This window comes from Lissotriton vulgaris, chromosome 10 (assembly GCF_964263255.1).
Source record: "Lissotriton vulgaris chromosome 10, aLisVul1.2, whole genome shotgun sequence".
NCBI classification, from domain to species: Eukaryota; Metazoa; Chordata; class Amphibia; order Caudata; family Salamandridae; genus Lissotriton; species Lissotriton vulgaris.
Window position 1 is genome coordinate 574,384,371 of NC_141698.1, and position 26,565 is coordinate 574,410,935.

Here is a 26,565-nt window from a genome sequence, read left to right on the forward strand (position 1 = left end):
TACCTGGAAAACAAATTCATTCCATATGTCCCAACCCGATCTCTCAGATCCAGCAACCACCTTCTCTTGGTGGTGCCCCGTGCAAGAAAGGCCAGACACGGAGGCAAAGCTCTATCTGTAACTGGACCATCACTGTGAAACAAGCTCCCTCTGTCTCTCAGACAATGTTCAGAACATCTAAAATTTAGAATGCAGCTCAAAACCCTGCTGTTTAGAAAGCAGATCTAGATCCATCTGATGCTTCTTTTGCTCTATCTTTGTTTCCTTGCTCCCAGGCGCAGAGATACTCCTCCAGGAGTTTATTCAAGCGTGTTACAAACCCGCAAATAAATAAATAAATAAATAAATAAACTGAAGTTCTGTCAGAAGGGCTGGAAACATATAGGATCATCTCCGATCTCAGGAATGAAGTTACCCTACCTAACTCGTTAATTGTAGCACTTACCAGACAAGTTAAGACACTGATGGCCAACGAACAACTTAGAGAGGCCTCTCACACCAAGCCAGCGAGCCCTCAACGCAGACATGATACTATGCTAGGTACCAGTGTTCTATATAAACCTTCTAATAACCCAGCACCTCCTGTTCCATTCAAACATGGCACTCAAGACAAGTAGAGTCAAAGGTTCGAAAGCCAGCAGGATTAAATAATACAGTCAGCTGAGTTAGAATATCCTCACAGCCCAAGGTATGATCGAGACCAACCACTCTCTAAAAGTATTTTCATGATCAATGTACCCAAAGTTCCAGCATCCCTAGCCAAACACGAAGACAAAAATTCTTTGATTAACAAAGCAATACATTGGATCCAGAAAACAAGAGGGTGTAGGTTGGTATTTAGAGAAGACATCTCCTGGGCAAAGCGGCTAAATCATAACACCACACCAACTGATTCAATTGAATTACATCTGAAAGACGAGACTCTGGTTCATAATCTTATAACTTTGGAGGCAAGATCATGCTCACCTACTTCCACTAACATACAGAGGAAGTATAACCCCCGCCTTATTCCACACTCTAGCAAATAGAAGGCACGACACCCGGTTGGGGTTGTATTCACCTTTGGCCCTAATTGATTGACAGGTGGAGCAGGTCTTTGAAACCCCTCCCAATTTTATGTTACTCAACCAATGTATTGCCATCTTCCATTGAGTCCAATCGGGCCAGGGCCCCACATAGTGTCTTGCCACTGAAGCTCAAGCTAACCACCAAGGAGCTGCCAGATTTCTTGTCAGCTGATACCGGCATTATTCCACTGCTAAGTTTAGACCAGAATGTATGCTCTACCCCACCACAGATGTGCAATATAATGGAGGATTTCCAGGCAACTTGAAGCAACCCAGTAGAATAGACATCTAAACTCCGTATACTTACATAGGGAACTCCCCCACTGGTCGAGTACATAAAGCACTTTGATATCTGCAGACGAAAGCAGACCCTGTACAAACGCTAATGGAGTGGGTGGTCCAGTAGTCAGTACTCGAATGCTAGAAAAAAAGGGCAATACACGTAATGGTTCAAATAAATGTCAAGCACAAAGGTACGTGTAGGTGAGAAAGGTTTATAAGTCAATTGTTGGTCAGTACAGAAATATTAACCAGCCGACACGTGTTTTGTCACACCGTGAAGGGGGTGTGACTCATCAGGGCTGTGGAAATAGGAGAGTGCAGGTAGGGATCTACTACCCGGACCTCACACGCTCCCGAGAGGCACAGATTTGGTGCGTTCCTTCTCCCTTTATTTCACCGCAGGTCCCCATTCGGAAGTCCTGGACACACCCGTCATTTCACTTCCATCCTATCCCGAGCAACAGGTATTTTACTAGCTTTTCTCCTATTTTGCACACACGTGCTGGCTTTTGATTTTACACCATCACGGTCGTGTACACTCTCCTATTTCCACAGCCCTGATGAGTCACACCCCCTTCACGGTGTGACGAAACACGTGTCGGCTAGTTATTATTTCTGTAATGACCAACAATTGACTTATAAACCTTTCTCACCTACACGTACCTTTGTGCTTGACATTTATTTGAACCATTACTTATATTGCCCTTTTTTCTCGCATTCGAGTCCTGACTACAGGACCACCCACTCCATTAGCGTGTGCACAGGATCTGCTTTCGTCTGCTTGGGTTAGGCCTTCCTATACCAATACAGGTTTTTTTTTTGCCTATTGGGTTTGTGTTCCCCTGTCCTGTCCCGCACCGCGTGCTCACAGCACTAACATATATGCTCATCGATCATACGGCATTGAGCGCCATTGCTTCCTGTTCTCCTAACTCAAACACAATCTCTTGTACACTTTGATATCTGCATCCTGCAAGAAACGTGGGCAACTGCACCAATCTTTCTCCCTGGTTATGTTACGGTAAGCTGCCCAGCTTTAAAAAGTAGACCAGGGCAGGTGCTTGGGGGACTGCTGATCTGGATAAAGGTTGAATTAAAAGGTGACGTTAGAGTGATCAAGACCAATAGCCCATATATATTTGCGATCAATCTGAGGGGCAAGAATGGCAAGGGGCTGGACATTTACAAAGTCGATGCCCGTGACACCAAAAAGCGTGCTCAAGATCACCAACCATACAAACCTTGAAAGATTGCCTTGAAGAAAGAGAGTCCTTAATGCCTTTACTAGTAGCAGGAGATGTTATTACTATGTGTGAACCATTGGGTAGAGATGAACCTATAGACACCAACATGGTAGATGAGATGTGGCATGTTCCTCTACTTGATCTTCAACCAATCAAAAATTGGACCCAAACTGCCCTACAGCTTCAAGCCCTCACTCAATGTGAGCCGAATTGACTACGCACTACTATCTGAGACTGTGGCCTGATGTATTGGATATGGTTGTTGGAGAAACCACAGATAGTGATCAGAACCCCCTTGACCTTACAATGAACCGTAGTTGGATGGAGAACTCATGCTCTATTGCTGTGAAGCTTGCAACTAAGGAGGGATGCCCCACTAATAACAATAGGTGTCTTAAGTGGGCACGAGTAGCTATTGATGAATGTAAGCTGGAAGCTATAACTCCAGCACTTTTGAACAGTACTAATATTCTTAGTGATCTACTAATGAAACAGGAAGAGCTTCCAGTAATAACGACCACACACACATCCTTGTTTTCTGAGCTTGCTTCTTATTTTATTCTTCGAATGTCCCACGGCAAGAAGCCATCAGACAATAATCACTTCTCCTGGTTCACCCCGAAATGTAAAAAGCTACGGCTTGAGCTGGCATCTGTGATTAGAGAAAATCAAGCAGAGGTGATGCGACTGGTGAGGAAACAATATAAACAAGCGCAGGCCAAAACAAAAAAGGATTGGACTGAAAACCACTGGGTTTAAATTCGTGACGCCTGTCAAAGGAAAGATTCCCAGCTGTTCTGGCTACTTGTTACGAGGGGCGATGCTAAAAAATCAATACCACCTACAAATAATATCTCTGAAGCTGCATGGTATGAACATTTCTCGGCAGTTTATACAGGTTCAGAAGTGGAAGACCCAGAAGGTCCCCTCATGGGTCATGGAAGAAACAAACTTAGTATCAATCTGTTCTCCTCAGCAGAGATAACGCAAAGTATTATCACTATAATTAAAAACAAAGCGTCTGGCCCTGATGGCATACCTGGAGATGTTTTCCTGAACAACATCCCAAACTGGACTAACTATATTCTGACTTTAGCAAATGGAATTGCCGCAGGTGCTCCGATACCCCCGTCGTGGAGGGGAGCCGAAGTTATTCCTGTATCTAAGAAGGGGGATCTTTCACTACCCTCCAACTACAGGCCCATCAGCCTACTTTATGCCATCCAGAAGGTTTTATCCCGTGCTCTATTAAACAAAATCACAGATTGGATGGAGGAAAACAACATACTATCCACCTTCCAAGCAGGGTTCAGGAAGAAAGTGAGCACAGTTGATCAAGTTTTTCGTTTTTCCATGGTGGCCTGGAAGACAGTACTACTAGAACAGGGTAGTCTGTATACTGCTTTTATTGATTTAAAGTCAGCTTTTGATCTCACACCCAGGCCTAAACTATGGCAGGTTTTACATGATCAGGGGCTCCCACATTACATTTTGACTCTTCTTATATGGCTACACGAGGGAAACTATGCATGGGTGAGGTGGGGAGACCAAGGGCAGTTGACAGATCCAATCAAAGTTGCTAGAGTAGTATGGCAGGGCTGCGTCCTGGCACTCACTCTTTTTTCACTGTTCATAAACGGAGTGGTGAAGTACCTAGCTGAGGTTCAAGCGATGCCCCCAAATTGGGAGGAGAGAAAATTACAATTTTACTGTTTGCGGATGATATCCTCCTGGTCCTAAAATCCCCTAGTGGACTTAAATTGCTGCTAAATCACTTTATGTCCTTCTGTAAATTGAGAGGTTTAGAGATTAACTGCTCAAAAAACAATCTCATGCTGTTAAATCCACATAAATCATTCAAGGGCAAATTGTTGCTGGATGGGACGCCCCTAGAGAGAGTGGACGCTTTTGATTACTTGGGCGTAACGCTTGAGGAGAAAATGTCCTGGAAACATCACATCGTGAAATGGTCCCTCCAGCAGAGGAAAACTACAGGGGTGTAGCGGGGAGACCAGGCAAGGAGAAGGGTTTTCCCCTTATGCAGAATGGTGGGTTGCTGACTCTACTACCCCCCTCTCTCCACCTAAACCAGAATGAGTGGAACACGGACTCACAACCACTGTGGAATGATGACGATTTGATTGGGCATACCTAGAAGAGTAGGCCCTGCCCCCAGATGACGCGCTCACCACTGGATTGGACAAAAGGGAGGAAGTAAGAAGACCGGCGTGTGACGACACCCCGGAGGAGTTTGTGGTGTGCTGCAGAGATCGAGTGGAGTACGGAGAATGAGATTGCCGTAAGAAGAAGACGGGAGGAGAACGATCGGAGGGAGTTGCTGCGCCAGGAGGACACTGTCCCCACGAGTCACCCAGTCACACTCTCTGAGGAGTGCGGCTCAACCAGGTACGTCAGCGTGTGTCGGGCTGGGTTAGGAGGCGGGGAGAATCGTCTCAACGTTAGCTCGCTCGACCTGCTACTGCCTGTGGGGCATTTCTTGTATATACTCCGTCTCCCTCCCCCATTTTCCCCATACCCGAATCACGCTTCCCTCACGTCTCACCCACCGACCTCGTGTATGTAGAATACAGTGTATATACACCTTTTCAGCGGTGCTCCTCTCACTCCTTAGTTCCCCCCTTGGGTATTGTTTGAAGAGGATGTTACCTGACGGCCACAATACTTTTCTTTTTTGCATGTCCTGCGGTGGAGCAACCGAGGAAGAGCAGACTTCACTAGGCCACGTGAGAGGCGCTAAGACCCTGAGAAGACCCCAGAGTATATCAGCAATAACTGACTCTGCTATACTGTCCCGGGAAAGACTTACTTAGAGAAAAAATAAAACCTTTATAAAAATAAAACCTTATATACCGCAATCCAGTCTCCGGGCCCTTTCTACAACCCTGCCACAAGGGGCATTACTGAAGGAACACAGGGTTTCACAAACTAGGCCGATAGAAGCATTACTCTAAATCTATGATTAGAAAGTGGTAAGCTCTGCTCCTTACGGAGCGGAACTGTGGGGGTTTGATAACCTTGAGGGTCTTCTCCGCACTGAAAATAAATTCCTGAGGTCCCGTTGCTCCCTCCCACAGAGTACTCCACTGCTCCCTCTTAGTCACGACATGAGTAGATCCATAATAGTGGATAAAGCCAGATTACGTCCCATTCTTTTTTGGTTACATCTGAAAAAAAAACACCTGAGCTTATCCACTATGTGGCTGCCCTTGAAGAAGTTTATAGTCTAGACCGTTTGAAAAATAATTGAGTGGTTTACTAACATTCAAAAATCCCTCTCTGTGGTTGGTCTGGGGAATCTGTGGGCTGAGTCTGGTATCAGTTTGCTACCTAGTAGGGACTGCAACAAGACCTGCTATTGGAATTGGGTAGACCAGAGAAATGTATCACTAGCAGGTGGCCGCCTTACAACAGAATTTCTTGAGTTTAAGCTATTTAGTATGTATGAACAGTATATGTAGGTAATCACCAACCCAATTGATAGAAAGATATACATACAGTTCAGATTTGGTACTCTCCCACTGAATTCATTTACAGCTGACTGGCAGCGGGGATCTGACAACGCACAAAGCTGCTGTCCCCACTGCTCATGGGCTCATGAGACGATTAACCACGTTGTTTTTGCATGCCCACTAAACAAATCCCGAGGCTCAAGTGGTTAGCCCCCGTCTGTAGGCTGATGGGTACTCAATGCCATCAAGAGGCGCTGCGTATTCTAAAAACAGACTCTAGGCCACTGTTAGTTTGCTATGAATGTTTTGCTTTTTTTATTTAAAAATTCATAACTCCAGATCTTTTGCCGATATTTTTCCCATTGTTGTCATTGTTAAATTCTATACCCATTCAGAAAATTGGCTTAAGCATTTTGTTTGACTATCTTATCAAGTTCAGCATGGCTTTGGCCCTGCTCTTTGAGAAAATCTATCATTTAACACACAGCTACTAGCAGTTAGTCCATGATTTCTCAATGAACATTACTTTTGCAACTAAGCGCTAGACTGATTAATTTGTGGACGCTCTTACCCCCTAGTTGACCACCCAGGTTCTCACAAATGTCTTAAAATGTTTACGTTTAAGATTTTTGCATCATTTCTAAACCATATGCAAATTTGAATGATTTACTGTGAGGGTAAATTATGTAGGTGCTGGAACAAACACAGTTATCCAATGCCCACCCCTAACAATAACATGAAATGTTTTAAAAGAGGAGACAGTGATTAAAGCCTCTCAAAAAGATGATGTGTTTTAACACATCCAGGCCTAGATGTAGGTAATTCTATTTTACCACTTCTTAAATACCGAATTTTACCGATTCGGTATTTAAGAAGTGGTAAAATAGAGGGGGGGGATGTAGGTATTACAGATTCTGTAAATACCGAATCGTTAAGATTCGGTATTTACCGATTCTGTAAATACCGATTCGGTAATGCCCATTGATTCCTATGGGCATTGAAGCCCATAGGAATCAATGGGCATTACCGAATCGGTATTTACCGAATCGGTAAATACCGACTCCAGCAAGGGTGCAGGGGGTGTCACTTTGACACCCTCTAGCACCCCAAATACAGGCATGTGTGCCATGTGGCACACAGACATGTCCTAAGGGCATGTCTGTCTGTCACATGGCATAGGTGTGCATGCACACATGTGCATGCACATCAGGATTCGATATTTTACCACCCAATTGGATTGGGTGGTAAAATACCGAATCTGAAAGGCCTTTGGGACTCAGAAGAGTCCCACCTACATCTGGGTTTTACCGAATCGGTAAAATTACCAATTCGGTATTTTACAGAATCGGTAAATTTACCGATTCGGTAAATTTACTGAATCTGTAAAATGATGCCCCTACATCCCAATCACCAAATATCGGTCGGTAACGGCCGAATTCGGCCGTTACCGACCGGTATTTGCGCTCCTACATCTGGCCCCCAATCTTTAAACCATGCTAACCAAATTACTGCACCTAGCTATGATGTTTTGCCTTTATCTGGGCACCACATAGACCGGTTCAATGCAGACTAGGTGGAATAGTAATTAGATGGAACCCAGAGAAGACACAATTTCTAGACATTCCAGTTACCACAGAAATCAACAGTATAATCCTTTCAGACATTAAAATATTTTAAATACAAATTAACATATGCAGATGGTTGGAGGTGAATCATTGGATTTGTGGAAAATGAATGCAGTAACATTGAATGTTTTCCCAAAAGCCTGTTATCTATTTAGCAACTTAGGTTTACCCGGCAAGCGTAGGTTTTACATGTCATGAAGACAAACTTTGGTTGGAACAGAGCCAATTGAATTTCAAATTGTTCAATCACACTCTCTAGGTTTAAAGGTGGATTTGGTTTTGACAATCTTAAAATTCGTCATGGCTTCTTACCAGCTCTTCACACTACACTTGACAATTTAGAGATGAATGAATGAATGAAGTAGGTCTTCTAGGGCGCAACTTAGCCCAAGGGCATCAAGGCGCCAGAGATGACCTCAGAAAGTGCTGGGAATTGACTCCTTTTTAGCTGGAGACTTACCCTTAAACAATCTACTCATCTCATATGAACTGAAATCTTAAGTGTTACCTTCTGTCATGCTTCCAAGAAGTGAAAAACACAGTTTGCATACTGTTTACTGCTCTACTGTAGGAAATCAATAAACATGGTTTTAGGGGCTAAGATATGTGGCTATCGTGGATTTTAAAATGATGTGTTCATCGTAGTCAGGTAATCCAATACCACAAAATAATTCCATTTAAAGAACATCTGGCAAATTATACAATACCTATAAAGTAAATCTTAGCACTTTATGGGGTCCTGTAATCTTCACCCTCTCACTCATACATTTCAATCGAGGTAACTCCATCAAAGTCTCACATTTGATGACATCAAATGTAAATTAATATGTAATGTAAATGTAAATGTAAATTGATACTTGTATAGCGCACTACTCACCCACAAGAGTCTCAAGGCGCTTGTACGAATACCGCTGTGGAACCAGTCCTGGCTTTCCCTGTAAGGTGTCCACTCCTGGGCACCCACAAGGTGGAGACCAGGCATCCTTAGCGTTGTGTACACGAGATATCCGTTTCAAAGTTGTACCTGCAAGGTAGTGTGAGTTGAGCAGTCAAATTCAAATCATAATACTTTTATCTTTCTGTGGTGTCCCTGAAGTTACAGCCTAAAGACTGAAGTAACACTTTAAAGACTTTGATCACCATTAACCAAGACATTTCAGCACTCCACTAGCCATTCCTCCATATGTGCCAGGGAGCACTTATCCATAGAGGTCTTAAATGATGTAACAGGACCTGCCCAATTCTTAGTTTCATTTCTGATGATCATATAGAGATAGGGAAGAAATACAATAGGGCAACTGTAATGCCTAACACAAGCATAGAAGAGAGGTGGTAAATGATGTGTGTAGAAGAACTCAGTAATCTCCTTGTAGCTCCCACTCTGTGACAGGTAAAGACGAGCACAGGTTAAGAGATCTCAGGTAGTGAAGATTCATCTGTTAAGAGATCTCAGATAGTGAAGATTCATCTAAGCTGTACTTGGTTCATACTTAGTACATAGCCACATTTTTTGTGCACAATTCATTTTGTGCCCATGCTGTGTATTTTGGACTCTCACAAATGTAATTTTTCAGCCCTGGGAAAACTGTTGTGAATTGGTCTATGAAAATCTGAATATCTTGATACCTGCTCTGTATTTCACAAAAGATGCATACTGTCTTATAAAGAGTGATGTTTTCAGACAGGACTTGAATGTATTCAGGCAAGAATAATGGGCCTTGTGTGTACTGGAGGGAAACGTAAAGAGGATTAAAAAATGGAGCAGAAAAACGATGACAAATGAGAAATTACACCACTTGACAGACACGTTTGGATTTATGAAGCCTTTCATGCATGCACATTATCAGACACTAACTTCCCTCTGCAGCAGACCTCACGTTGTTCTGCTATTTTTACAGTAGAAAATTGATCACAATGTTTTCAATGTGTCATGAGTAAAGGTGACTTTGCACACCTAATTGCGATCTCCACATTTATGTTTTACATGTAACAGAATTTGTCAGCTGTGATGACCTCCAGAAGTATGAAGAGGTCAATTGTTTGTAAATAAAACAACAGAAATGTTTTCTAGTTGAAATCTCGTGAAAATTTGACTGATCCCAAGAATACATTGAGGCAGTGACTGGGATTCCACCATTGAAAGTGGAAGTATCATGGGTCGTCATTTCATAGGAAGTCATTTGATTGTTTTGATTGGCCAGACTAGGGTTCCATGTGCGGGTATTTGTGGTGGTAAATGGTGCACTGTCCATATTTGTGACAGAGTGCACCTTTACTGAGCCAGGAGCAGAGAAAGTGCACCCTGTTGCAGATAATGTTCTGTCCCCTGGGCACCTGTGGACTGGCACCTGCTCTGAGGGCAACACATTAGAGAAAAACAGAGGAGTTCATTTAATATAGTGTTGGTAGCACCTGGCCGGCTCCACAAATGGGGGACAGAGATTCCCCTAAGGCAGGTGCAGTTAGTGACTGCGACAGCTTGCATTAGAATTTCAGGTGGTTCATGGAACCCCATTATTTTCTTGCATTGATCACCCTCAGACAGTGGTGGCTCCTCGAGGGAGTGGTGCGGGCGGGGCAGGGGAGGGGCAGGGTGGGGGGTAGTAAACTCTGGTATACGGCCGAACGGTGTTAAGTAAATAAATAAGTAAATAAAACTAATTTCATTGCACGCTCTACATTGCCATGTGGCATTGCATCGCACGCAATGTAATTCATTTTATTTATTTACTTAACTTCGTTTGGCCGTATGCCAGAGTTTACTCACCCCCCCCCAGCCCCTCCCCCACCCCGTCGCACCGCCCCACAGCACTCCCTCGAGGAGCCGCCACTGCCCTCAGAGGCATACTGACTGCGTGCCAATGTTTCCCTGCACACGGTTAGTGCACCTCCCGACAGCCTTTTTGTATTTGCATTCCTTTTGGTAAAATCGAAGTACTTAGAGGGTGCAGAAAGGGGGCGTACTTGCCTGTAGTACCCCAGGTGCACATTAGGTAATACGACCCCTGTTATGTGCAGGTGATCATATCCTTGATTGGGCAAAATATGCATTGGTGTTATAATTGCATGGGGATTTCTGAGTTTAGTATGGGTTCTGCTGCTTCCTATATGGTCCAACTGCACATATTGTCTTCTGTACCCAATATTTTCGATGTTATGGTATGTTATGCATATTTGTAAAATGCACTGTCACCCTTGAGGGTATCCTGGTGCTGATCAGGTGTGTGGGCCTAACCCTGTCTAAGGTAGGTTGGGTAACTGAAAATCCAGGTGTTCAGCTTCTTGCAGCATTCAAGAAGTGAAAAAGAGCCTCTGATGTGGAGTCGGAGGCCATTCCATGCATCAGAAGCGACGTAAGAGAATGTCCATCCTCCTTATCTGGTTCTGTATATGCATGGGAAGACTGCGAGTAGTAGTCCTGTGGAACTGAGGTGTCTGGGTGGTTTGTGGAAGTCAATGTGAATGTTCAGATAGTAGGGGCCTACGTTATTTCATGCTGTGAATGCATGTGAGGAGTTCAAAATAAGCACGGTTGTGTCGAGTAGAGCTCCTGCGGTGTAATTTGATATAAGTTCTGTGTACGAGGTTGAGGATGAGTCTGGGTGGTCTCCATTCTTCTAATTGGTTTCCCTGCGCCTCATCCCTGGTGGTCCAGTGGACCTCTGTCTCCTTTCTCTCACTCTGCTCCTTCACTCGTTTTCTACCCTTTCTATCTTTCACCCTTCTGCACCTTTCTGCATCTCTGCTCTTTTGTGCCTTATTTCTGCCCATTTTCCCTTTCTCTTCCTCTGCTCCTTCACTCGTTTGCACTCGTTTTTCTACCCCTTCTATCTTTCACCTTTCTGCACCTCTGCTCTTTTTTGCCTTATTTCTGCCCATTTTCCCTTTCTCTCCCTCTGCTCCTTCACTCGTTTTCACTCGTTTTTCTACCCTTTCCATCTTTCACCTTTCTGCCCTTTTCTGCATCTCTGCTCTTTTGTGCCTTATTTCTGCTTATTTTCCCTTTTTTCTTTATCCCTTCTTTCCTCCCTTTACCTTTCCCCGCAGCTGCTGCCCCCGCGGCCCGTCCCCCCCCCCAGCGCGACCGGCCCAATCCAGCTCCTCTCCCCGCTCCAGCCTCCCAGCTGTCCAGCCCTTCCCAACCCCTACTTAATGGCGGCCACTGCTGCGGGCGTGCCGCTGGTGCACCGAAGGCGTGTCAATGGCAAGCACGTCTGCGACCGTCCGCGAACCCTGGACCTCCGCCCCGCCAACGCTACGACCCAGCAGCACTCCACGCACTCAACCCAGGCTGCAACAACAACTGCAAGCTAGCATTACCAGCCGACACCCATGGACCCTTCAGCTGTCACCGCTGCCGGCACACCTGCAGCACCGCCAAGAACACGGATCCAGCACAACCCGCTCACAAGAACACAACCGAACCGAAGACCCTGCAATGTATCCTCCTCAACGTCCGATCTCTCCACAAACACGCCACAGAAATCTGGGACCTCCTTGACAGCACCACCCCGGACGTAGCATTCTTCACCGAAACCTGGATCAACGCCACCTCAGGACCGGACATCGCCATCGCCATCCCCCAAGGATACAAGATCTACAGGAAGGACTGCCCCACCCACCCAGGAGGAGGAATCGCCATCGTCCACAGATCCAGCCTCCGCCTGAGCACACTCCCTGACGAGTCCACAGAACTGATGGAACACCTTCACTTCAAGATACTGGCCAGCCCCACTGCCGCCCTCCGAGGAACCCTCATCTACCGACCCCCTGGACCCTGCGGACCCTTTGCAAACTCCATCACGGACATTATCTCCCCGCAGGCCATCGCATCCACCAACTACACCCTCCTGGGAGACCTCAACTTCCACCTTGACAATCAACTGGACCCCAACACCACATGCCTCCTGGACAACCTGCACAACATAGGACTCTGCCAGATCATGACCGAGCTCACGCACTCAGCAGGACACACCCTCGACCCCCTCTTCACTACAGGAAACTCCATCACCTTCAGCCACACCACCGAACTCCCATGGACCGGCCATCGTTGCGTCCACTTCACCTTCAGAACACCCACCATCCACAGACACCAGCACCTGCTTCCACAAAAAAACTGGACCAAAATCACCGACGACCAGCTCATCTCCTCACTCAACAACTCCACCCCAACCATCGCGGAAAACGACGACCCCAACACTGCATCCCGAACCCTGCATAGATGGATCTCGGACAGCACCAACACCATAGCCCCACTCAAGAAAAACAACAATACCTGTGCCAAGAAAGCCAGATAGTTTACCACCGAACTTCGAGTGTCCAGGTGCACATGCCGCCGCCTCGAAAAGGCCTGGAGAAACACAAAATCCACAGAAGCCCACAACAACTTCAGAGCCGCCACCAACGCTCACCATCAACTCATCAGAGAAACAAGGAAAAAAGCGATTGAAGACAGAATCTCCACCCACTCACACAACAGCAAGGAACTCTTCAGCATCATCAAAGAGTTTGCCCAACCCACCAGCGAGTCTACCGACATCCCTCCCTCACAAGACCTCTGCGACAAACTCAGCACCTTTTTCCACCACAAAATCAAGAGCATCTGCGACAACTTCGACGAAGACAACCAACACACTGAACCCTCACCAACCACCACCGACACCCGGAATCCAGCGATTGATGACTGGACAGCCCTCACCACCAAAGACACACTGAAGACAATGAAGTCAATCAACTCAGGGTCCCCCACGGACCCCTGCCCCCACCACATCTTCAACAGAGCCGCTGACACAATCGCACCCATGCTCTGCCACACCATCAACCGCTCCCTGGCGACCGCCTCGTTCCCCGACGACTAGAAACACGCCGAGGTCAACCCCCTCCTGAAGAAACCCTCAGAGGACCCCACCAACCTCAAAAACTACAGACCCATCTCCCTGCTCCCTTTCCCAGCGAAAGTCATCGAGAAAGCCATCAACAGCCAACTCGCCACATTCATTGAAGAACACAACATCCTCGACTCCTCCCAATCCGGCTTCAGAAAAAAACACAGTACGGAAACCGCCCTCCTCGCCGCAACAGACGACATCCGCACCGTACTGGACAAAGGAGAAACAGTAGCCCTCATCCTCCTAGACCTATCAGCGGCGTTCGACACAGTCTCCCACCGCACCCTAATACGCAGACTCTACGACGCAGGAATCCAGGACAAGGCCATCGACTGGATCTGCTCCTTCCTCTCCGGCAGGACGCAACGGGTCAGACTCCCCCCTTTCCTCTCAGACCCCACACCTACCACCTGCGGAGTCCCCCAGGGCTCCTCCCGTAGCCCGACGCTCTTCAACGTCTACATGACTCCACTTGCCCCCATCGTCAGAACCTACGGACTCAACATCATGTCATACGCAGACGAGATCCAGCTCAACCTCTCCCTATCCAACGAGCCCAATACCGCCAGACGCAACTTTCGAGAAGGCATGGAAGCCGTCGCCAAATGGATGAAAAACAGCTGCCTACAACTAAACACCAACAAAACAGAAGTACTCATCATGGGCCCAAACCCCGACGCCTGGAGCGACACCTGGTGGCCCACCGCCCGCGGAAACCCACCAACCCCCACAGACCACGCACGCAACCTGGGAATCATCCTGGACTCCGAGCTCAAAATGGTCCGCCAGATCAACTCTGTCTCATCTTCCTGCTTCCACACCCTCCGCCTCCTTCGTAAGACCTTCAAATGGATCCCCCTCAAACACCGAAAGACATTCACTCACGCCCTGGTCACCAGCAGACTCGACTACGGCAACGCACTCTACGCCGGAATAAACATAAACCTCATCCGCAAGCTACAGAACATCCAGAACGCAGCCGCAAGACTGGTCCTCAACCTGCCAAAACACTGCCACATCTCCCAGCACCTGCGCACACTCCACTGGCTCCCCGTCGAGGCGAGAATCACCTTTAAGATGCTCACCCACGCGGAGAAGTGTGGCGCACTGGTTAGAGGAGGCAGACCCTGATGCAGAGGTCTGACCCGGGACCAGGGTTCAATTCCCGACGCGGCAGGGTCTTGAGCTCAAAGATGTCCACGGACTCGATAATTCTCGCCTCGGTGCCTACTCGAATCATGGGTTCACACTCTGCAACTCTGGGCAATAGCTTGCTTAATCTCCACTACGGCCCCACCGTGATGGGATGCCTGGTCTTCACCTTGGGGATGCCCAGTAGGGGTTATCTCGCAGGGAAAGCCAGGACGGGTTCCCAAAGCAAGCGCTAAGAGACCTGTCGGTGATTTGGCGCTATATAAATCGAAATTAACATAACATAACATAACACACAAGGCCCTCCACGGCACCGGACCAGCATACCTGAACAGCCGGCTCAAATTCCACGCACCCCAAAGGACCCCTACGAGCAGCCCAGCTCTCCTACGCCGAGGTCCCCCGCACCAGAAAGACCAGATCGGGAGGCCGCTCCTTCTCCTTCCTCGCGGCCAAAGCATGGAACGCCCTTCCGCTCCACCTCAGACAGACAACATCGCTCCCCATCTTCGCAAGAAACCTCAAAACCTGGCTCTTCGACAGACCCCCTCCTTGATGGAGTGGAACCTGCACCCCCCCCCCCACCCCTAGCGCCTTGAGACCCTTACGGGTGAGTAGTTGCGCTTTAACAAACTCCTGATTGATTGATATAGGGTGCTTGATGATCCCCCCGTGGATGGTGTTCCCATAGGTCAACTTGCTGGTGATTAGGGCGTGAGTGATAGTTTTTCTAGTATTCCTTGGGAGACATTTGAAGAGATTCCTCAGCATCTTCAGGGTGTGGAAGCCGGATTGTCAGTAAATCTATAGCTAATGATTTTAAGAACTTTGATGGTGTATTTAATTTATAAAACACTCTACTCCATCCTATTCACTCTTTATGACTCAAGCACAAAAACACACTTGTCTAGTCTCAGTGACAATTTTGCAACAAAGCAAAGCAACCCAATCGGAAGGCTACTCCAACACCAATGAGCCTCACCGGTGCAACAACACGTAGTACAAATTCACATATAGTACAATGGTATCATTTTCTTATTCTTTTTTTGTAAGTTGATGAATGCTAAAGCTTCTAGGGTGCGGGCAATTACAGCACAAACAATTGCTGGCCCTGATGGAGGTGTTTTATATGTAAAAGAATTTGCATAACCTCATTTGTAAGACAGGTGCCGCTGACGTGTTGGCATAATGTGGGGTATCTGTTGTGATTCTTGCACGATTAAACAAAACACACTCCCTAAAATAGGCTGGTATTTTTGCTCTCACTGGCTACTAATTAAAAACATGGACTAATTAACAACAGTGAGCAGTTTTCAGCAGTAACATGCCAGCTAGGAGCTTAAGAAGCTTATACAGGGGTTCCCTCCAAGCTACTGCTCTGACGTAGTGCCTGTTGAGGACTGGCACATTATTTTTGTACACCATATATCTTTGTACTTTTTTTGCATATTTACAATATCTCTGTGCCACATAATCAACTATTTTATGTGAAACTTAAAGCAGCAAAATATTATTGTTACTTTCTAACGCATGTGAGTTGTTATTTTTAAAGATTTATCTGGGGGGAATGTATACATTTTAACACCATTGAACTGTAAACATGTTGCCATCCTATAACAAGTACATTAGTCCCAAGGCGATGCTATTTCCCAATTCCCGCAAGAGTTTTAAAAGGAAGAACACTGGCAATGAGGGTGTTTCTTTTTTTTCTGAAGGTTTAAAAATAGCAATAATCGTAGGTGTGCTCATATAAAATACTTTGCATGAAGTGAATCATCCCAAGGTGTTGATAAGAGGTGTTATTGTTGCCTAACGCAACGATACTAATTTTATCTACCAAGGGGATATGTAAAATAAAATGAACCTTATTAAATTTAACCACGTGACGCCAGGTCAAAACTCACATCTCTACAGTATGTGCACCAGTCCACTGAGCTACCTCACCAGCAGAGGGGCCTCCTCTTTGCAGAAAGTCCTTAAAATGTTAATTCCAAAGGAATGTCCTGAATCCTACCTGCTTTAGCTGTCCTCCTCCAATGTTGCCAAAAGAACAGCAATCATGTAGCTCTGTTTTACAAGCAGCTTGTACTCAATATAATTGGCTATTGTCGTTTATATTTATTTTCATGTTGTAATGATGTAGGTTTTACAAACTCATAAAAAATAGACATTAAAATACGAGAAGTCCCATGTATAATATTAAAAGCTCTTTCACGTTCAGACACAAATTGCCAGGCATCCTCAAATTACAGATCTCTCGCTGGAAATCACTAAGGGCCATATGTATGAACAGATTTTCCCATAGACACAGAATGGGGAAAAACCTTTGATACATCCGGCCCTAAAATTTTAGATACATCCCTGGGATTCAATCCCCATCTAAGGAAATCGCTTGACGCGCGAGGTGAGCCGGTATTATATGTAAAAATTATTCAACAGCTAGTCATAAGGACAACACCAGCTTCACATGCAGTCAGTTGTTGACCAGGTTGAGACTCCTATTTATATAATTATGGCTCCATTGGTGTCCAATTTGGGTTCTTCTGCTTCCTCTATGGTCCAACTACACCTATTGCTTCTCTGCCCAATCATTTCGATGGTATGTTATGTTATTTGTAGTTGTAAAGCGCACTGTTTCCGGTGAGGGTAACCAGGCGCTGTACAGGTGTGTGTGCTTTACCCTGCATATGTTGGGTAATTGGAAAGCCAGGTCTTCAGCTTCTTGTGGAATTCAAGCAGAGGAGAGGAGGGGCCCTTTTTGTGGACTCCTGATCATATCTGCCCTTTTTCTCTGTCTCATTGGATATTTGATAGTGCTCAGTGCATTCATAATGCAGTAGATACTGTTAACCGCCTGACCACAGTGTCCATTCCATTGATTACTCTTTGAGCCAAAGGTCAGTGACTCCAGTATATCCTCTATGCTGTTTTCCTCTATTAGTCCTTCTACCATATCATGTTAAGCTTTCCTTATGCTACATCTGCATCTTCGATCCTTTATTTTCCAGTTGCCTCTTTCTTATGCGTGCGTGTAATGGCAATCAATATTCAATTTTTCCACGGGTTACCTGACTTACTGAGGTGAAGTATGTCAGTTTGTTGTTCCCTGGTGTATATTATCATATTAATTAGCATTCTAATTATTTTCAACATTAATAAGAAATATGTCATTGCCAACGAACATCTGTCATGCTACTAATAATCCTGAAACGAAGATAGATGTAACTCAAATTCAAACATGATCAATGCTTCAATCAATGTGATAGCCATTAGATCTCTTGCTGAAATGCACTGCTCAATAATTATATTCACCCAAGAATAATAAGTCATGATCAGATTTTACAAATTGCAATGACACATTTCTAACTACATACATGGATTCCTCTGCTGAAACCAAACTGACCCACCTCAAGCAAAATGGCATATGCTTTTGTATAAGTGCTTGCTTCATAAAGAATGCAGTGAGTGAAGGGTAGGGAGTGTGTTTTGCTGTTCACCCTATGTGGGAAGGGTATGCCCAAACGTGGGTCCCGTGCTCACTACGCCACTGGAGTCAAGCTAACCTGGCTGAAGATGGCTGATACGCAGAAACCGGTTCTAGGATGCTTGATTCCAGTCCAGGGAAGACATGGCTTGGCAGTTCGGTCTGGACTGTTCCCATGAGGCACAGGGTCAAGACTGATTTGCACATGGCCATGTCTGAACTGGGGTGGCTTGGTGTGCAAAATAAGGATCGATTAAACCCAGATCTGTGACTGGGGGTGAATGTTTTGCCATTGTGCAACATTCCGTCATTCATCTTGTGTGTTTTGTTGTAAGGGTTTGCAGCTGAATACCTGGAAACCACATTGTCTCAATTTCTAAAACACTCTGGACCTGATTCCCAAAGGGTCTCCACACTCGTGGCTGAGGCTCTGCAGTTGTGGGTTTCAATAAGGGTCACTTCTATCGACATCCTTGCCCGACATGCCCATACTACATTTCAAGGTAGAACCCCTGAGGGTACTTTTCTGGTATATAAACATTACATCTTCACTGCTTAAACTATAGGAGAAAATCACTTCCATGCTGACACACTGATACGAGACTCTGAGGTTCTTGCTCGCAGACACTCCAGCATGCAATGGTCTGACATCCCTCGCGGGGTGTCCTTCTTGAGACCAAGATGGGGTCCTTCACTATCCCAAATCAGGTAATGGGGTTGGCTCTATCCTAAGGGGATTCTTGGCTATACACCTACATACATGCGAGGTACACTTAGGTACATCTAGTTAGGGTTGCATCGAAGGAGAACGGATTATTACTGTCATGTAGTCATTGTTTTAGCACTATTGTATCATTGTACCTTTTATCTATTCTGTTGTTGCTTATAACCGTATATGTATTTGTTTCTTTCTCATATTTGTTGCAGCACACATATTTTACACTAGAATGACGCTGGTTCAATAAATGCTTATTGAAAAATGTCCCCACCTTTTATTCTGTGCAGTTCAGTTCATGAAGCTTTATTCGGTTCATAGTAGAAATGACCATAAAAGCACAGCAATCAGGCAACAGAATTAAAAAAGTACAAACATGATTAAAAACTCATACTTTTCCTAAAAGCCATAGATTTACATATTCTGTGCATCTATCTGAGAGAAAGTGAGCACAAGTGACTGAGCGAAAAGTACTGTACTGTTTCCAATATCCCTGACGGGTCAGAGTTGTCATGTTCGATAGTTGCCTGAAGCTACTTGATCCTTGGTAAGAGGGGCCTGTAGTGGCACTGTGAGCTAGCTGCACTAACAGACTAACATTTCCTTCGGGGGTGTCTGGAATCAGTCTGGACACCAGTCCCTCCGTTTATGTTGTCTGAACACGCAGATCCTATATAGATTTGTAGGAACTACACAACACTGCAAAGCAGAATCTCTGTAATGAGAATTCTCAATCCTGAATTTCTGCCCCATGTGAAGAGACGCCCCCATGACTACAGTCCCCACCATGAGTGCAGAGGCACTTTGTGAATCAGGCCCCAAATATTTACAATACATTTTTCAAAATGTGCAATCTTGATTGCATCTATCACTCTCTGATGGTTTGCCCACCTTTTTTAAATCTGCTGCCTTAGAATATATCTTAATGGTGTTTGTTAGTGGTTACATTTCTATAATCCAAGCTCCTGGTGTGTGGGATTATTTAACCCTTTCGATGCTGATGACGAGCTCAGCTCGTCATCACCCACGGGTGTCGTGTGCTGATGACGAGCTGAGCTCGTCATGGTGCCACTAAAATGGCATTTTCCAGAACAGGGGGGGAAAAACGCCCAGCAGCCATGTGGTTAAATATTAAGAAACTTTAAAGGCTGGAAACCTTTTCATACACATTTAATAATATTGTGCTGAAACCTTTTTAAAATAACAATGGACATCAGAACCTCATTCCAAACTTTCATCTATGAAAAGTGTAATGTTAGGATGTCATTATAAGAAACACATTTGCTATGTTAGTGTTAGCTACTTAACAATGCTCTACTAAATTATTGCACTTTTAACACTATTATTAAAGCATTTAAGTCAACTAGAAAAAGACAAATCCGTATGAAATGTGATACATTAACATTTATACTTTAAAAAGGGTGACGGCTAGGAATTTGATACCCTGTAGTACCATGAAGGCTAAGGCTAGACAAGATGAACTATCACTCTAGAATGCCTTGAGGAGCCAATGCCTAAAAAGCCTCTTTTTGCTTTCTTTTTGTATCTGCTGCTCAGGATAGATAGATAGTTCAATTTTATCCCTTTCTCTGGGCCTTATTAACTTCTATTGCAGAAAGCAACAACTTGTTGTAATAGCTTCTTACACCATCTTTTATTATATTCTGCCTGAAGTAGCTTAGCATTCTGGAGATAACGAGAAATGCAGAGTTTCTTTCACTCCACCAGGCATTCAAGTGAAACAGAGGCTTTGGGTATCATGCCCGAATGACTAGACTATCAGAGATTGTATAACCTTTGGCAAGGCTCTGATGTGTGACAGGTCTCGGATGCAAAGAAACAGAACACTGGCTTATTTTGGTCAAAAAGATCCTAATATGTTTAGAGAGGTGACCATGTGGAACTACTTTAAAAGTCTAACACAAAAACTTTTTTCTTTCCATATTTTATTTTCAGTTTCTTCATTTGGGCTTGTTTTGGGTACAAAAAGGCAAACTTTCACAGTAAAACTGCATAGAATGTGTCAGTGCTTAGCAGGGTCAAGTAAATAAAAAACACATTCATGCTGATTTACTGTGAAATAAGCATAAACATGTAAACCTTTAACATTCTTGTCCTCAGTTGTTTTCTTGTCAGAGACACAATGGTCCAATTAAGGCATTGCTCATATGAGTTGGAACAAATATAGATCATTTGATTAATGTAACTATATCGATGTGCTCTGTTGCTTGGTGCCTTAGCAGATCAGAACATCAATATCCATTCAGAGCTAAAGTAGCTCATGGGCAGGAAGTATTCACAAAGAATTACCTACTTAACAACACATTGGAGCTAGATTTGGAACTAAAGTACCCCATGCAGTAAATGGCTATCCTAGAATGCCCTTTCTGTTCAAAATCCATTTAAGACACTTTGGGTAACATTACAAAACAAATGAATCATCTTGTCCCATTTTTCCACATTTCAGTCAATATCATAGTTGTACATTTTCAGCTTTTTGTTATTCGTCCGGCTCTCAACATAGATGAACAAGGATTGTATCTCTTTCCTACCCTGGGGTTCTTTGCCATTTTCCTCAATGATGCAATGTCTTGTCTTATAGGCGGCCGCAGCCCGTGCAGGTAAGAGTAGTGGGGCCCGATGAGGGGGATTTTCGACAGCCGATTACGAGGAAAAATTAAATAAATAATTAATTTTCCCTCATCATCGTCCGTCGAAATGCCCCACCCCCTCCCCAACCGTCCCCGACTGCTCATACCTGCATGGGTCACCGCTGCCTAAAGGTATGTTTATTCCAAAATAAACTGGGGCAAAATTATGATCCCAATATTTATTTCGCTTCAAAGATTCTGAGTCTCGTTCTTCTCCCATGCAAAGAACCTTGAGATTAAGCCCAATATCAACCTGAGCATTCCACAAAAGAAAGGAGGAACGTATAAATTGAGAAGGTCCTTCACCACTCTTGATGCTGATGTCCGTGCTTCCATCCTTACCTTCTCCTTCAGGTCGGCATTGGACAGTTATAACCCTCTGTGAGCTGGCCTACCTGGATGGCAACTGGACAGACTTTAGAGTTTACAATAACTGATACCAGACTCAGCTTAAATTACTACGTCTCCCCTGACCTAGAAAAACCTCACTACTCTTTCATCCTAACAAGAACTAAATCATCAACTGTACCATAGGTATTGGCCAATTATATGGTGAACCTAGAGTTTCACTTTAGACAGCTATGATCAGTCACTCCCAGCTTCTTCGCCACATCTGAGTCCAGCTAGGGAGGTATGGAAGACTCACAGCTCTACCTACTGGACCCTGTACTGAGAAACACACTCCTTTTGGTGATAAAAAAGAATTCCAATATACAAACTTGTATGAGTCCACCAAGGGCCTTGATTCACCAAAATGCCGCAGGTAGCCTGAGTGACGTCATTTACCCATTGACCCCCGAATACCACCACAGCGTTCACACATTATCTCAAATGTTGACCCCAACGTCATTATGTTTGCTTCCCAGATGGTAAGGGAAGGGCTAGCAGTAGAAGCTAGAGTAAGTGACCTGGGGTCAAAGAGCCCTGTTTACTTTCTTTCCTTGTTACTGTCTTCATGACCCCTGAGCCGGGGTGGTAAGGGATGCTCCAGATGGCAGGCCAGGAACAGAGGCTACCGCCAACGGCAACCACTAACTGTCATCCATGCCAAGCACCATCACAAAGGTGGCCAGATCCACTTGATCACCGGCCACCACCTGAACGCTTGCTTAAACGTTGCTGGTCCGGGCTGACCCATATAAAATCCTGACCTAATGCATGGGAGGCTAAACCTGCCGGGAAACCAGTGTTGCTGCCTGTCCTAACAGCATCAGCCTCTGTCTGCATAAACACCTTAAGAATATCACCTTCACAGTGCTCCCTCGATAAAGGATATAAATGGTGCCTAAATGACGAATCAACATAAGAAGAGGTGTGGTCTAACAGCCAGAGCTGACAACTAGGAAACCAAGTTTAAATCCCAATCTCTACTCAACATCCAGTGCGATTCTGGGCAAAATTCTCTCAATTTCATCGCCTAAAAAAACAATGTGCAATGTAATCAGGGTTTAATGTAAAGTGCTCTAATGCCCTTGCTCCATTTTCGTGCTATTAAACACAGCATAAACTGCTGATTACCCAATTACAACTGCTTCGAACAATGCCCAACACGTTGCTTTGCTTGCCCAGCCATTTCACATAAATATGTAGTCTGCACTTAGAAAATAAAAGACTAGGACAACGAATCCCATAATAGTCTAAACATGGAAAATAGAGGGAGCAGGCATTGCATACCAAATCCAAGGTTGCTAAATGTCCATATGTCGCCTCAAATGGTGCCACATCAAAAAATCACTGTATAACCTAGGCTCCTGGGCTGAGGTTTGCTGACACCCTTCGTGTACACACCGGCTTGCAGTTTACAGTAAATTCCTGTCTCAAACGCCATGTTATAGTGTAAAACTTACGCAGGTTGTTGGCAGGCGGCCTCGGCTGCATGTTCTCGTAGTGTTGTACATGGACTGTGAGGTTGGCGTCTCTTTCCATGTGTTCTGCGTTGTATTGGTCCCCTTGTCGCATCACGTCAGCGAGAGCCCTGGGACATAAGGAAAGCGTTATGCTCAATTAGATTGAACCAGATGCGATATATCCATAAGCAGTCTAGCGCACACAATATGCATTAACCCTATGGGGACAGGAGCATATTAGGACCTACACGCTATCTTGCATGTGTGCCTGTAATTGGAGGTCTGCCAGATTCATAATTGGATAATGTCTGAGGGAAATTACTGACTCACACTTTACAGGCTTTTTATTACATGATACCTATGTGCTGTCACAGCGAAGGAATGGAATGCGCAGCCTCAGGTCTATTGTTATAAAATGCAGTCATATTTCCTTTTGAATATTCGAAAATGGAAACTAAGGCTAATGAGGAAGAACCATCAAAAATAGATAATAAGGTAGTCGAGGTGCAACTGTCTGATGGCTTGGGGGATAGTCAGCGAATATTTTGCTACAGACTTTAACTGTACGGGGAAAATGTAGTTTGACTCATACCGAGCCTAGAAATGTACAAAAAAGAAACCAAATACCAGTGAAAATTGGAACATACAGCTAGATTCATCATAGTCCCGTTTTGCGAGTCCTTAATAGCGATTATTAAGGAATCGCTATTAAGGACTTGCAAAACGGGATTCATGTACGAATCGCTAAATAAATTGCGATTCCTACACATTTCTTATTTGCGATTAGCAAATTGCTAATCGCAAATAAGGAATAACTCCCCATTCATTCCTATGGGCCTAAAGGCCCATAAGAATGAATGGGAAGTTATTCCTTATTTGCGAATAAGGAATAACTCCCCATGAATGGGAAGTAATTCCTTATTTGCGAATAAGGAATAACTCCCGCATCCTTATTTGCGAATAAGGAATAACTCCCCATTCATTCCTATGGGCTTAAAGGCCCATAAGAATGAATGGGAAGTTATTCCTTATTTGCGATTAGCAATTTGCTAATCGCAAATAAGGATGCGATTTCAAGGGTGCCAGGGGTGTCCAAAGGACACCCTGTAGCACCCCTGAAATGTAATCTACATTAGTGTTGCGCACACACATGTCCAAAGGACATGTGTGTGTATAACATGCAACTTAGAAAAATGCATTTAAATGCATTTTTCTAAGTTTTTGCTATTTACCACGAGGTTTGACCTTGCGGTAAATAGCGGCCCAAAATTGCGGTTTCGTAATTTTGAAATGGTTCATGAATTGCATTTGAGGAATCTCAAATAGAGATTCCTTAAATGCAATTCCTCGCAAATGTGCGAATTCTTTATTAGCGAATTTTGCATTTGGGATGAGGAATCCCAAATGCAACAATTGCACTCGCAAAGGGCCAGATTCTCAGAATCTGGCCCTATGCAAGCGCAATTAAGTTGATGAATCTGGCCGATAGAGAGTAAGGGAACATCCACCATGATGACACATCAAAACTGTCAGTGACAGAAAGACCACATTGTATTAAAGACGTATTTGATTTGATTCATATAGTGACTCGGGCATAAAAGCCAGTCAAAATCAGCAATTATTTCACACAGTCAATCATTCAGCATTCCACGAATATTACCATGAGATTTGGATGTGTAAATAAATGTATACATGTATTTAAAAAACAGACATTTATGAATTAGAACCACTAATCGAACACAAATCCTTGGTTAAACCATAGCAAACAGAATGATCATTTGTTAGAACCAAAGTTACATTGATCTAGTGTCGCGTTTCGGTGGGATTAAATGATCCAAACCACCTTCATCAGGAAACAAGTTGATGTTTCTCCCAACTCAAAATCAGTCGTAAGGTGTGGTGCCCAGCAAACATTTATAGGCTTCTCCTTAGGGCACTCCTTACTTTCTGGTGCCCCCCAAAAAGTTTTTCCAACGATCTCGTAAATGAGTCAATCTTTTCGTTGAACTGAGTCTTTCTTTCCATGTTAATTGTGGGAATAAGCAATCGCCACTGTTTTTATTATTAGGCGACTTAATACACGAATCTGCTTGGAAAGGGCCCCAAAGGTGCAGATAAAATTTGCATGGGTCCTGGCTCCACAGACTTTTCATATTACTTTATAAAAGAGCAGGGGCAGAAACATTATCTTAGGAGTGGTCAGCTGGCCTTCTAAATGCATGCGTTGGCATATACAAAGGCTATCTGTTTTAGATTGCACCACTCTTTCTTTAAACACCCTTAACATCCATTCTATTTATGCAATTCTTGCAGCTTCTTTTTCATCTCTGCTTTCTCCCTTTGTCTCTGTTTTCTTGCAATTACTCATGCTTTTATCTTGCCCTGCCTTTCTCTCTCTATGGGCCCAAATCTGATAATAGAAGAAAAGTCCTGGTCCCTCACAAAGCGAACTGGTGCAGCCCCACTTGGAACCACAGGCACAAAGTAAGCACTGGTATCCATAAAGCAAAATTAGAGTGTAGATTTCTCATCGAGTCGAGGATAGTTTTACGATAAGTGTGCTAACTGTATAAACCAGCGATGATCATCTTTGTCCTCGTTTTAACATGCCCTGCCATTATAGCATTACAGGAGGGACCTGGTCAACCATTCATTAATACAGAGTACACCGCATTCAAGAAACAGTGATTCCGTATGTGCATAGAAGTGAGGTATTGTCTACTTCACTTGGCCAGATTGCGAATATGCAGCATTTCTTGAAAGAAGCACTCATGCTTGTTGAGTGCTAATTGAACACTGCCTGTCTTTGGTCTAAACGTAATGCTCATTTGGTCGGTAGGTTTTTACTTATCCCATGGGAAAATGCCCAAGTTTGATGACAAATTTACCCTGCCTCCCCTCAAGCACAAATGAAAGTTTGAAGTGGTCTTAACTACAGGAGGCCACAGTATTTTTTTTTCTTCGCTATTAAGGAACAGTGAATGCCAGGCAGGGGAATGAGAAGAACAACATCTTGGCTATGTGACTACTCTTAGTTGACGGACAATTCAATCGAATGAAGTTTTATTGTGCTTGTTAGATCAGTCATCCTTTGTGTGGTTCCTCTGACTTTTGTGCTTTCTGACTTCCTGTTTTGCTGA

At 44.4% G+C, this 26,565-nt stretch overlaps 1 protein-coding gene across 2 annotated transcripts in view; it reads right to left on the reverse strand.

The window, feature by feature from the left end:
• SHISA9 (shisa family member 9) overlaps positions 1 to 26,565 on the reverse strand; it is a 1,229,487-nt gene that overhangs the window by 1,037,179 nt on the left and 165,743 nt on the right. For both annotated transcript variants that reach the window (XM_086941423.1, XM_086941422.1), the window contains exon 2: positions 23,426 to 23,553. In XM_086941423.1, the coding sequence (XP_086797549.1) occupies positions 23,426 to 23,553 (128 nt within the window). The remainder of the gene's footprint in view (positions 1 to 23,425; positions 23,554 to 26,565) is intronic.